Source organism: Aythya ferina (genome assembly GCF_964211825.1).
Source record: "Aythya ferina genome assembly, chromosome: 3".
NCBI classification, from domain to species: Eukaryota; Metazoa; Chordata; class Aves; order Anseriformes; family Anatidae; genus Aythya; species Aythya ferina.
In genome coordinates, this window is record NC_140298.1 from 74,735,248 (window position 1) to 74,748,271 (window position 13,024).

Sequence of the window (13,024 nt, forward strand, 5' to 3'; positions counted from 1 at the left end):
AACGCTGCTGTTCACTCTAGGCTTATTTTTTATGTGATATGGACTGTGCTGCTAATCAGATGTGGTATATTTCTATCTTTCAGATTTACCACTGGATTATAGATTTACACGATTTTCCTCAAATAGCTCAGCAACTTCTGGGTACTATCCAAGCCCTCCAAGAGCCCTGCTGACAAGTGAGGAGTCAGTGACTATGAAATAGGTTGTTGGCTTTTCTTAAATAACCCTGTGGTCCTTTCTTAACTGCTATCAAGTGCTAATTGGTGAAAATGGTGTTTGATGCTTCATAAAATGGAATGATGGATTAAAGCAGACTGCTGTGTAGACTTGTGTTTCCCTTGTTTCTCTAATCCAGCTGGGACAGATGAGCGATGCCTACTTCACTGTAAATCCCCTTACCACCACTACCTTTCAACAGAGTTATTGGCTTTTTCCATGCACTGCCCAAATGCTTTAAGAGAAAAAATCTGTTAATAACTTGTCCCAAGTTACATTCTAAATTTTCAAGGGTATTTCTGTGCTATGGCTATTCACGGTGGTGCTGTTGCTGCTGTAAGTCTCAGGAAAGACATGAAATTAGACCCTCAACCATATCCCATTAAGAGTTACATTGGAGAGCCCAGGTTATCGCAATAGATCAATGTTTTTGCAAGCTCTGATGAATTTATTTTCTCGCTATCTGAATAAAGAAGAAAAGTACTGTGACTATTCTTGGAGGTATGGAAATACTGAGGCCTAAAGAGAAAAACACATCACAGCCAAAAAGACTTGAACGCAATTTTGGCAGATAAATACAGAATTATAGTCCTGAAAGCCTTGGACATATGCTTTGTATTCCTGAAAGTGCCTAACCACTATTTCAGCAGTAAGGTACTCTACGTGACTCCTCTTTCTCTAGCCTCCAATACCTCAATGTCAGAGCTGTTCTGCAGAATAAGGGAAACCCACGTCCAGTACCCTTTTCAGCTGGAGTTGCCTCAAACCCACATTTTCCACCTTCCTGGAAAATCCTTCCGAGAGTAGGAAGGACAGAGCACCAAGCTGCCTCCATCTGCCTTTGTTAAGTGCAGCCTAAGCCCAGAAGAGAAGCGAGACTCAAGGCATAGGCTGAATATGTGTTTTCTTATCAGCTCATTAAGACAAGCAGGCATCCTGTTTTCTGTGGATTCATTCCAAAGACATGGTTCTCCAACATCTTGATCAGGGAGCCTTCGGCACATAGCAGAGGGTGGTTGGTGCAAAAATGTGTCCAACACATTTGCTTAGTCAGCAGTTTGGTCCAGGAAAACTAAAGTGGCAAAATTTTGAATGCATTTCCCTCCAAGTTTAAAGAACAATGCACAGAAACTTTTTTCTTTGCTTCAAGAAAAGCCCACAGTAAGAGGCTACTTTCTTAGGCCCATAAAATTCTCAGAATGGATTTGACTTGTAGTAACTCCTAACTTGTGTCATCAAAGGTCACTATTTTTGCAGCTTCACCAGTTAAAGTATTTTATATGAGGAGTGGACACAAACACCATTCTGCCTCATTTCAGAGATAACAGTCTTTGTTTCCATATTTTTTCCTACCTTTGTTTCACTTATATAGGGATGTTGTTTTAAAATTCCTGCATATTTACGAGTGATATGCAACTTTTCCAGTCTAACAGTTAGCACTGTTTTTCAAAAGGGAAAAATAAAACAGTTGGGAAAGAAAAATTGAGGAAAATTTTCTTTAAACAAGGTGGGTGAGGAAGGAAAATGAAAGTGTCATTCCTCCTCATAAACAATAGGCTGAAAATGTTTGACTTAAGAAAGTAACAATAAGTAAAATGCTTGTGTTTATTTTGAAATATTTAAATTAGCGTCAACATCTTGGGCTACAAATCTGGCTCGAGATAAGAGTATGATTTGCACAGAACAGATCTCAGATTAAAATCTCAGATCCCTGATTATAGAATAATTTGAAGTTCTGACCTGAATTAAGTAATCCTTTGCAAATAATTTCTAACCATGTTGCAATCCAAACCAATATTGTGTACCCTTATGCTTTTGTTATTCTGAATTTGAAATTGATTTTTAGAGTTTTTTTTTCCTTTTTTTTTTTTTTAAGAAAATTAATTAAAATTTCATGCCTAACAAAATGAAAACCAGCTAATTCCCTGGTTCCTGGCATCTCACTTTTTTTTTTTTTTTTTTTTCTTTTTTAATAGAAAGGTGACAGATACTAAGTCTGAACACAAGCCTCGTTAGCAAAAATAAATATTCGGACTTAGCTGTGCAGTGGCAGAACCTGCTTAGGTCCAATGCTGTCACTTCCATTTTTATTTCCTGCCAGAAGGATCACTCACTAACAGAGAAAGAGGTTAACAATAAATGGCTACTGTAAGCATAACTCCACGTGTCTGAGGTTGCAGAAAGTTAGGAAAAATAGCTGAAGTGTTTGCCAAAAAAAAAAAAAAATCTGAGTTCCTATGAAATCAGTACTTAAGAACTCTTATTGAAGATTCTTATTAAAGAATCTCAAAAGATATTACAGGTCTTATTACAAAGCCTTCCAAAATGAATCAGAACATTTTGGTTTAGATTGAATGAAAAGGTTTCATAAAGCCAGACAATTTTTCTGGTTTTATTTGCATCCCGGTATTTTTTGTCTCAGCCACCAGCTTGAAAAGTTGCCATTTGCTCAGTAGTGCTGATGAAGAGAGGCCTGGATGCCCAAGCATCTACAGGAGCGAAGGCTGGCAAAGGGGGACCTCCAGGAGGGCCACTGGTGCTGCGGTGACTGGGCAGCTCTTGGGAATGGATCTGGCATGGAGACCAGCAAGAAGAAACGCTGACAGCAGAAAAATTGGTAAAGCTGACCACATTGATCAAGACACTGCAAAGACATAACCTTTGCTTCTTCTTTCTCTCTTTTTTTTTATTTTATTTTTTTTATTTTTTCAATTTGAACACTTGGAAATCTCATACATATTTTCTTGTATTCTGCTGAGAGAGACCATTGACAGAAAGATGGCTGAAGTGCCTGCAAAAGTATCTTAACTCTTGGCAGGGAGATGTAAAGTTGAAAAGATTCATTAAACTCAACATGTCTGTTTATATAGCTTTGAAAGACAGTTTGGCTTAAAACCTGAAATTGCTAACAATTCTCTTTTGGCATCTGCTTTTGGTACATGTCGCAACTTTAAAATAAAGAGAATTTATTTCTGAAAAAAAATATATATATATATATATATGTATATGTGTGTGTGTGTTTTCTGAATTTACTTTATAGCTGAACAGCAAAAAGAAAAAAGGGGGACTAGGTCATTCTAGGTCAGTGCTGCAGCCTCCAACAAAGCCAAACTTGACCTACTCAAAATAACAGATAAGTAAATCAAACAAAATCTGGTATAAATTAATACCTGTAATAAAGTAATACCTTTAGTACCAATAAGAAACTTTTGCTTTGATATAGAGCAAAGTCCAGAGTAAGCATTTCCTGAACAGGACTTGATCCTGGAAACTAAAGACTTCTTAATCCCCTGCGAGTAAAAGTTAAACAAACAAACGCAGATAGCTTATCTCTGTGGTAGACCCAGGGCACCACTAGACAAAGCTGAGGCTGCTGGAGGCTCTTTACCTTGGCTGAGTCCCACAGCTGCCCAAAGCCCAAGGCAGCAGTTCCTCTGGAATTCCCAGGAAAATCTCTGCTTGGGTAAGCTGTGCTTGAGATAACGACGCTGACAGTAGGCACCAGAAAGCAGCAATCCTAAAACTGATTTAAACCTCCAAGTAGCAACTAGGTGTCACCCCAGTGGGCATGACAGCTAGAGACATAACCTACCTGGGGAAATACCATTAAACAGAGACATAATAACACAAAAAGAGGGGTTCTGATGCAGGTATGCAGTGGGCAGGTCTTTTGGGGTGCAGAAGGACTCCATCTGACTTCATCAGATCTGGCCACAACCAGGCTGTAGACCATGCAACCCTCAGTAAAGGCTGAGTTGCCACATACCACAACTGAGACTGCTCTAATTCAAACCCGTTCACTTCTGTTTTCCTGTGAAATGTCATTCTTCTGCAGAAGACTCAATTTGCTTTCCAGGAGTCCTAATATAACCTGAGGGAGGAGTAGGATAGGGCCTATAGCTATTGCCCTATCAAAACAAATAGTTTCCAACCTGGCATTGGAGGGGTTCTCTTTCCTGTGGTTGCACAGTCACATTTTCTAACTGTGTGGAATAATATGAATTAGTAATCATCCTTTCTTACCATCAATGTGACTCTACATTCCTCACAGTGGCGTTGTTTGAAAACTGCTTGACTGTGACTTGTCCAATCACATACCAAGCAAATATTGTAGCTTCAGCTTTTAAGTCTTTCCTCCTGGGGCAAAACATACATTAAATCATATCTAGTCAGATGGCAGCAGAGAGTAAGAACATAGAGATTTCTATGGAGGTGACAACAGTCAGAACATAATGGATGACCTTCAATGTCGATGTTCTTTTGCCACCAAAGAGAACAAAAATACAGTAAATGTAAAATGTGCTTTTGTACACAAATATTGATGTTTTATAGCAGAGAAAGTTCCTCAGAAAGTAAGGTTTAGAAATAAGGGCAGTACTATGCAAAAACAGTGATAATGGTGCAGCCACAGACATGTATTGTTAGCAGCCACCCAAGAACCACCCCTTCAAGCAGCTACACAGGCCCCCAGGAAAAGGCTCAATCCCATTACCAGTCCTGTTTCCTAGAACTCTGTTTTCTGCAGTTCATACTAAGTGCAACATCAAATCTCCTCAGTGACTCACAGGAGAAAAAAAAAAAAAAAAAAAAAAATACAATAAAAAAAAATTGAAGTTGTCTTCAGAAAGATTTCAGCAAAAGGAACAAATCCTGCTTTTCCATAACTGTTATAAATAGAAATGCTTACTTGAAAACTGAGCATGGATGAGGGCCAAAATAAGATGGAATCCAGGAAGTTAACAGACTTGGAGATTTCCAGCTCGAAAAGCTTGCCAACATCTTTACAGGGCAAAATCTGGGGATTCCTGTGTGCAGGTCAATGGACTAGTGTTGTGGCCAGCATGACTAGTCATTTTCTTGAATGTAGGACGAAGGTCTAAGGGAAATCTTTTCAGGATGAGCTGGGTACCCACAGCAGTTCTCTGACAAGCATGGCAAGACCACAGAGGTTTTGAAGCTGACCAGATGTCACAGTTCACAGAAGGGCAAACATCTGAATCACTGCGTCTAACTTCTGCCCCCACTGTAGCTAAACCGATTTAATCAAAACTGGGCTGAAAGTCCCTCGTGCTTCCCACTCACACTGCCAGAGTTCACACATCGTTCTCTCACACATGGTTATAACAGCTTTTAAATACTTGCACTGGGGTGAGAAACCGTCTGAGCCACTTCAAAACCATGTTATGCCTTCCATCCTTTTGCAAATTAGAGGGTGCAAGGCACAAAACGGCAGCTGTACAAGTAGAATAGCAGGCAGTGCACCCACCACAGATCAGATGGCCCAGACAGAGACAGTTCCCTCAGACGGGAAGACATTTATATTTCCAGTTGACTACTAAATGTTGAGTGATTGTATGAAACACTCGGTTTGATCTTCTCCTCTTAAAAGGTTGAAGAACTTACAGTCCTTTAAGAGTGAAGAAAACAATCACAAAATATTCTACACTCTGTATACAGGATGTAAAAAAAGAAATATATATATATATATATATTCTTGTCCAAGATTCATGAGTGGTATCCTGAGGGTATCTTTTGGGAAAACAAAAACAAATCCATTAACAATCAGTAGTGCTTGTTACGTCACAACATAAATGCAACTCTGAAAACTGTGGCTCCATGTGCTTAATACATTTATATTAAAAAGAAAAGGTCAACTTTTAAAGGCTCCACCAGATTTGAGGAATAAAAGTATCTAGGTGAATATAGTAACTCTTTTCTTGCCATATCTCAAAACAGTTCCTGAGAATTGCAGTTTTCTTGCAACATAGTTCCCTGGGGCCTAGGCCCACACTAAGAATTTAAGTGGGTGCTGAGCAATCTATAAATTATATTAATCCAGAGAAAGAAGATGACACCATAAATTTTGTGAAAAGAAAATGATGTTATGAAATGCAGAGACAACAACTGTTTGTCCTATACTGACACAAAACTTTAGAAATATCTACTGGAGGGCTGCTGTTGACACAGCTGCAGCGGTGTTGGAGATCAATAGCAGCAGAGAACTTTTCTGCCCATTTTCTCTGTCAAAGCCATCCAGAGAAAGGGCATGAATGCCCACGCATACTGACAGCAATTAAAGGCAAGGACTCCATGACCACAGAACCCAGAACCCAAGAGACTGAGGGAATTATCTGCATTGAACAGGAGGGTGGGAAGGGTTGTTTGTACTTTTTTTTTTTTTTTTTTTTTTTTCAGTTAAATAAACTCATCACTTTTAGGTAACAAGCAGGAAAATCTCTAGATCAGTAGTAAAAAACAACAACAACAACAACAACAACAACAAAAATGTGAATTTCAGAAAACAGATTTAATAACAACCATTAACATGACTGTAATTAAGTAGAGATTAAAATTACTGCAAAAAGCATGTGTATGTATGTATGTGTATATATATATATATATATATGTATATATAGTTGCTGGGCTCCATTATTAATTTTTTTGTTATTACTAGTAGAATTATCTGTAAATAGAGTTCCTGAAATGAGTTTCTAATGCCTGTGTTTGTGTTTGATCCAATATCCCACCTTGGAGTCTTGGCAGTAACTGAGTCACAGCAAACCAAAGTGAGATGATTATGAAGACAAATGGGGATTCAGCAACAGCTCAAACGTAATCTCTAAGCCACACCTTTTTTGTTGACACGTCTCTAGCAGTCAGGAGGAAGAGAGAGACATGGGAGCATGAAACGCAGGTTCTGGGGTTGGGGGGAAAAGTAGGCAACTTTTAAACATTTTTATGGATTCCAGCAGTTGTTTAGTTGTCTGCTTGGCTTTCCACATATCGGGTGACTCCATAAAATAGGTGGATTCAAGCTTTAAAAATTCCATTCATTGAAAACAGTGTGTTACAAATGGAAAACATTATTGCAACATATCTGGCATCCAGAGAGGGAGAATGTGGCTGTCGGCTCTCAGGGAGGACTGATGAAGCCTGTCTGTTGAAGGTTTCTCTTGGTATGAGCATTAATGGTTTGTTCTCCCCTGGGGACACTGCTCAGTTTATAACACTGCAGAAATTTGGAAGGAAAGATGTTGACATGTTGAGAAAGATCACACATTTGAGAACATAAAGTAACAAGTTCAGCTGAATGAAAAGCCATATGGTGCTGGTCCCCCCACTCCAGCCTGTTCTGATTGTCATAAGAGACAAGGAAGGGCAAGAGCTGAAGGAGCAGGACAGTGAGGGAACGTGGCAGCTGCTAGGCAGAGATAAACCTAAACACGATTGATGTCTACAGCAATGCAAAAGTGGTAAAACTGATATTGTCCTACAGTCACCATAATAGACTCTGCTGCTGTAAGGCAGACACCAGAAGATGCATCTCATTTTTTATTGGAAAGAGGTCTTCTCTGATGTTTGATAAAAAGCATTTGTCTATCTGCTTTACGGCTGCTATCTTCCAGAGATGTCTGAGGACCATGGGTCTGTCTCCACTCACCAGTGTGTTACCTCTCCTTGCTGAGGTTACTGGTATTGCATCTCCCCATTCACTAAGAAATCTGCAGGATTTTTTTCTGATCTGACTGTCTGCTGGCCTCAGGCTAAACCCGTCTGAACACATGGTGAGAGCTAGAAAGAAGGAAAGAAAGGAAATGTAAAGCAGAGAAAGATGTCCCATTTACATATGAGGAAGAGCTGTTTAGGAAACACAGCTGGTGCCTTCCCCTTCCAGCTACAGCACTGGTACTTTGGCCATGTAAAGGAGTAAAGATATCTGGGATAGAAAGAAGCATTTCCGGTGTGTAGATGTAGCAGAAGATGGAGGAAGGAGAAGCATTTATTGGTATTCTTCCAATCCCATGACTGTACCTGGCACATGATAGACCCTAAGAAGCACCTGGCTAGATGTTCCTGTGAAAGAAATTGCTTTGCACCACACTATGTGCGCCCTAACCAAAAAGGTGTCTTAGCAAGCTTAGAAAAGATTTCCAGATTTCCAATTCTTTCTGATTCTCAGGGCTGATTTCAGGCCACTCCTTTCAATTACTTAGTTTTGGACCTGTGTCTATTTCTGCCCATTGCCTGCACAGCGAGCCAGAGCCCCAAATCCCCAAGTAGTAAGTGGTATGAATCACGCAATACTCTCATAAACTTGAAGGACATAGTAGTAACAACTAAAACTGTCTGGTCCACACCCTGCCTGGAAAAGAGGACATAGCCAACATTCCCCCACATGAGTCTGCAATTAGGATAAGTTTTGAAAATTAGAGCTCCCTTCATGTGGCACTAATACTATCCAGGGGGAACCACTGGGCTAAGCAGCCCAGACCAAAGAGGGCAGGGTGAGCATTGTGCAAGGATGCAGATTTGCAATTCTGCAGTTCAGTGACAAGAAGAGGCTGGCCTTATGTTCTTGTACTAAAGATTTCAGCTCACAAGGCTGAGATCAGAAATCATCACATCTGAACATGAGAGCAGAAGGGAACACAAGGGTTACAGTTATAGGAACATCAATTGTTTTGGGGAATTAGTGAAAGAATCTGGAGAATTCTGTATTTTTCTCTCTTTTCATTTGAAGAGTTTTGTCACTTAATAAGAAAAGTAGAAGTGTCTCTTAAATGGAAATTAGGTTCTGAACACATCACAAAGAATAGGACTTCATAGAGAGGGAGGTACTTAAAAAAAAATAAAAAAAGAAAAACAGGAGAAGTGTTTATATAATAATAAAAGGAGAAGACTTGCTGTTGCATAGGCTTGGAAGGAAGAAAGATAAAAATGGCCAAGACTGTGTATGTGAAACAGACAGAAAAACATACAACTTCCCTCTGTAAGCTAGCATGTTCAGTCCTAAAAAACGCAATGTCCCAACATTTTCACAACTAAGTAAGAACCAAAGGCTTTAAAATGTACGAATCATCAGCAGGCATTTCATGTCTCCTCCAGAAAGGGTGGGCCCTCCATCACTGGCTTCATGCCACCCTGCTATCTCCCTTTCTTGCTGCCGTAGCACAGCACTGGGGGTTGCTGCCCCTTCACATCCTCCTGGGCAGTGCAGCAGTGAAATAAAGTGCTCCTTCCTTGTCTGCACCCAGCACCTTTCCCCTTCTCTCTGGGCTCTAAGCCAGCTGTCCACAGGATCATCTTGGAAACTGTCACTTCTCAAACATTATTTACTATGAGGGGAAAAAGGATAGATGTCAAAATCACTGGTGGACTTTTGGAAGACTTACATTTCATGCTTACGCATCTAAGACAGTGACTTCTCTGTGTGTTCACTAAAAAAAAAAACTGTCATTCCTAGAATGGAGCTACCTCTACCATGTACATTTGGCTCATTCTCTAAGGCACCAGGCATTTCCTGTTCCTAGTAACATTGCTTGTCATAAAGGCCAAGGAAAAATAAATAAAGAGCATGTGACGTATGAGCAAAACCGTCTCTGACCTGAAGGGTTTTCAAACAATTTCCATGGAACATGCACTGCAGAACTAGCCAAGTCAATGGTCTTCAGCTCCAAAAGGTAAATATAACTCCTCTCCTAAATCCTTTATGGAGCAATGCCACCTGAAATGTCAATTTGTTATATGTTTCACTGTTGCATGATGTAACTTAAGGAAATGATAGCTACAAAATTTATTAATTGCAGTGGGATTTTTCTGAGAAGAGAAGGAGAAGGAGAAGGAGAAGGAGAAGGAGAAGGAGAAGGAGAAGGAGAAGGAGAAGGAGAAGGAGAAGGAGAAGGAGAAAGGAATAAACAATAAGGGTTTCTGATATCTGAGAGCAGAGAGGGAGCAAGACACTTCAGGGACAGAAGTACCATGAGAGTGAAAATCGTATGATGATATGTTACTGAGTCAATCATTTAAGCCAACTTTAGTGTTGGTGGTAAGAATAAGTAGCTCGGGGGCATGATTCATCATGTCTTAAAGATGTCCTAAACAGGTCAGACAAATTCTGTTCAAAAAGTACTTACTTTTCTCTGCAGTTATAAAGGGAGCCTAACGTGACTACATCAGAGGTAGTTTATTGGTCAACCATAGAACAAAAGCACATAACACATTTAATGTTTAAGGAAGGGTTAGATATATATCAGCCAGAATTTATGTTCCAGAAGCTTTATTGTTTAATTGTTTTACAATCATTTAATTGCCATAGATATATCATTTTGATATAGATATATCTATTGTCCATAGATATATCATTTTATCATTTTCTCCTTTCTGCCCTCAGCAACAAATTCACTGGTATGTGGCAAGGCTGGCACACCACAGAGAGAAGCCCAGCCTTAGCAGGGCAGGCTATAGCCACTGCTATAGAAGTGAAGGGCATAGTGTGGTGGTCTTACCGTGCTAGGCAGCTAAACACCACAACCGCTCTCTCACTCCCCCTCCTTAGATGAGGAGGGGAAGAAGTAAAGTAAAGAACAACTCATGGGTTGAGATGAAGATAATTTAATTAAAGGGAAAAAAATAATAATTATTATTATTATTAAGGAAAGATTATTATTAACTAAACAATTTAACTAAAGGGGAAAAAAACAGAAAGGGGAAAAGGGAGGTGGAAAGGGAAAAATAAATAAATAAATAAATAAATAAATAAAATAAAAATAAAGGCTATGTGGAAGTGCAGAGGAAAGAAATTACTCTCTACTTCCCACAAATGAGCGATGCTTGACCACATCCTTGAAGCAGGGCCTCAACTCAATGTAGCTGGTGTTCGGGAGGAGGACTAACGTTTTCACAACAAGAGCCCACCCCTCCCCTCTTCTTCCTGTTTCCACCTTTTCTTGCTGAGTGTGACATCATATGGTATGGAATATCCCTTTGGTTGGTTGAAGTCAGCTGCCCCGGTGATGTTTCTCTTCTCACTTTTTTGCCCACCCCTTAAGAGGGTTAGAGAGAGTCCTGATGCTGTGCCAGCACTGCTCAGCAGTAGACACAACACTGGTGTGGTAACACTGCTGTTCCAGCTACAAGTGCAGAGCACAGCACTGTATGGGCTGCTGCAGGGAAAGTTAACGTTCCAGCCAGTACACATAGGAAGATCAGAGATCACAAACGTGCCTATGCAAGTTGCATTTTGAACATAATCATACAGAGTGGGACTGGGAAGGACCCTGCAGGTCATGTGGTCATGACCTTGTTATTAAAGGAAAGCTCCATCAGACTTTCTAGACCTGAACTATTCCTCTTAAGTACATGTTTAACTGTTCTTAAAAAGCCTTCAGCGACAGCAATGCCATTTATTCCTGCTAGTTTAACTTTTATTTACACATACAGATACTTTTGTTGTTGTTGTTGTTTTTCCCATTTAACTTCAATTTCTCTTACAGCAACACACACACTGCTCCCAGAGGATGTGGATAAGAGATTATTCTCTTCAGCAGCTTTTATGTAGCTGAAGGTTGTTGTCATATCTTCCTCCAGTCAGATTCTCATCCTTAGGCTATTTTTTCCAGTCTTCCTGTGTACATAATGCTCGCTAGACCTGGGATCTTTCTCATTTCTCTCCTCTCTCCACATGGTCCATATCTTAAATAAACTGTGGTGGCTGAAACAGAATATAGTTATCCAGCTAAGGCTTTATTTGTTTAGGGTAGAAGGATTTTTTTCCTGAGTCTTATAAATAATTCTTCTGTTTATACACAAATGAATGGAAAATTCACAAATTCTTAAGAAATGCTGCAATAAACCTTTCCTGATTGTAGGGGTGAAGTAAACATCATCTGTTTACTGGATGTAGAAATAAAATTATTAGTGACAATGATGAAATTAAACTAGAATGGAAATATCTTGCTCTCTTTTTACACAAGCCCGATTTTACACAAGGAGACATAAGGCAGAGAGGCTTTGGGACTCTCCACTTCACACATGGACATCCACCACTGTCTAATTCCACATCAGAACAGGACCCAAGCACAGCCCAACACATGAGAAAGAAACCTGACTGCACAGCCTACATGGGATCTGCAGTGTGCTTTGCCCAGGTATTCAGTCGGGACAAAGCAGCACAGTGCAGTTTCTCTGAAATACAAACAGGACAACCACAGACTAAGGCCAGGATTTCAAATTATGCTGTTCAGAAGTGCAAGGTCTTATTCTGTATTACTTAGCATCAGATACTCAGTGCATTTAAATACCTTATGATGCAGTTGTACAATCAGTACGTAGACACTTCCCTCCTCATCGTTTTAGGCATCCTGATAATTTCAGAAATTCCAGCCAAATTTCCCTCTGAGCCACATCTGGCAGTGTTTGCAACTCTCCTCGTGCTCATGCATGTCACAACATTGATATTTTACAACCACAGTGTCAATGCAATAGCACAATACTATTCAAATAGGTGTTTAGAAACATATATTCTAATGATTAATCTAGTGTTTGCATGACTGAAACCAAAGCACTTTGTGCTTTTAGGCATGTCATTACTGGTAAAAAGTGAGGCTTCATTCCAGGCTCTGGCACTGCTCTGAGTTCGCAGAGACTGCTGGTGGATCCCTATTCCTTATGCGATGACCGTCAATAGATACTTCTGGAAAATACAACAGAAGAATTAAAATAAATGTATAGTTTCTAGTTTTGCCTAGTTTCTACATATTTACTAATCTTTATAGAACAGGTTGAAATCACACTGCTGCAAACCATGAAGATCCTGTTTAAAATCCCCCTCTCAGAAAATGCAGTTTAACACTGTCAGAGCAGGGGAACTGAGCACTTATAGGCCATTGAGTGACTCAGTAGCACCAGTAAGCTGACTTAAAATAAAGAATAAACTTTGGGAAATCTAAACCTCAGGTACCTGGACTGCATCCCAACCCATATCACATGTAAATATTTTTATTTTGATCCCAGTCCAATAGTCTGAGGA

The 13,024-nt window shown here is 39.8% G+C and overlaps 1 protein-coding gene across 1 annotated transcript in view; it reads left to right on the top strand.

Annotated features, from left to right (window-relative positions):
- Positions 1–13,024, top strand: part of NT5DC1 (5'-nucleotidase domain containing 1) — a 198,285-nt gene that overhangs the window by 147,800 nt on the left and 37,461 nt on the right. The window contains exon 12 of the mRNA XM_084515235.1: positions 84–176. Within this exon, the coding sequence (XP_084371361.1) occupies positions 84–176 (93 nt within the window). The remainder of the gene's footprint in view (positions 1–83; positions 177–13,024) is intronic.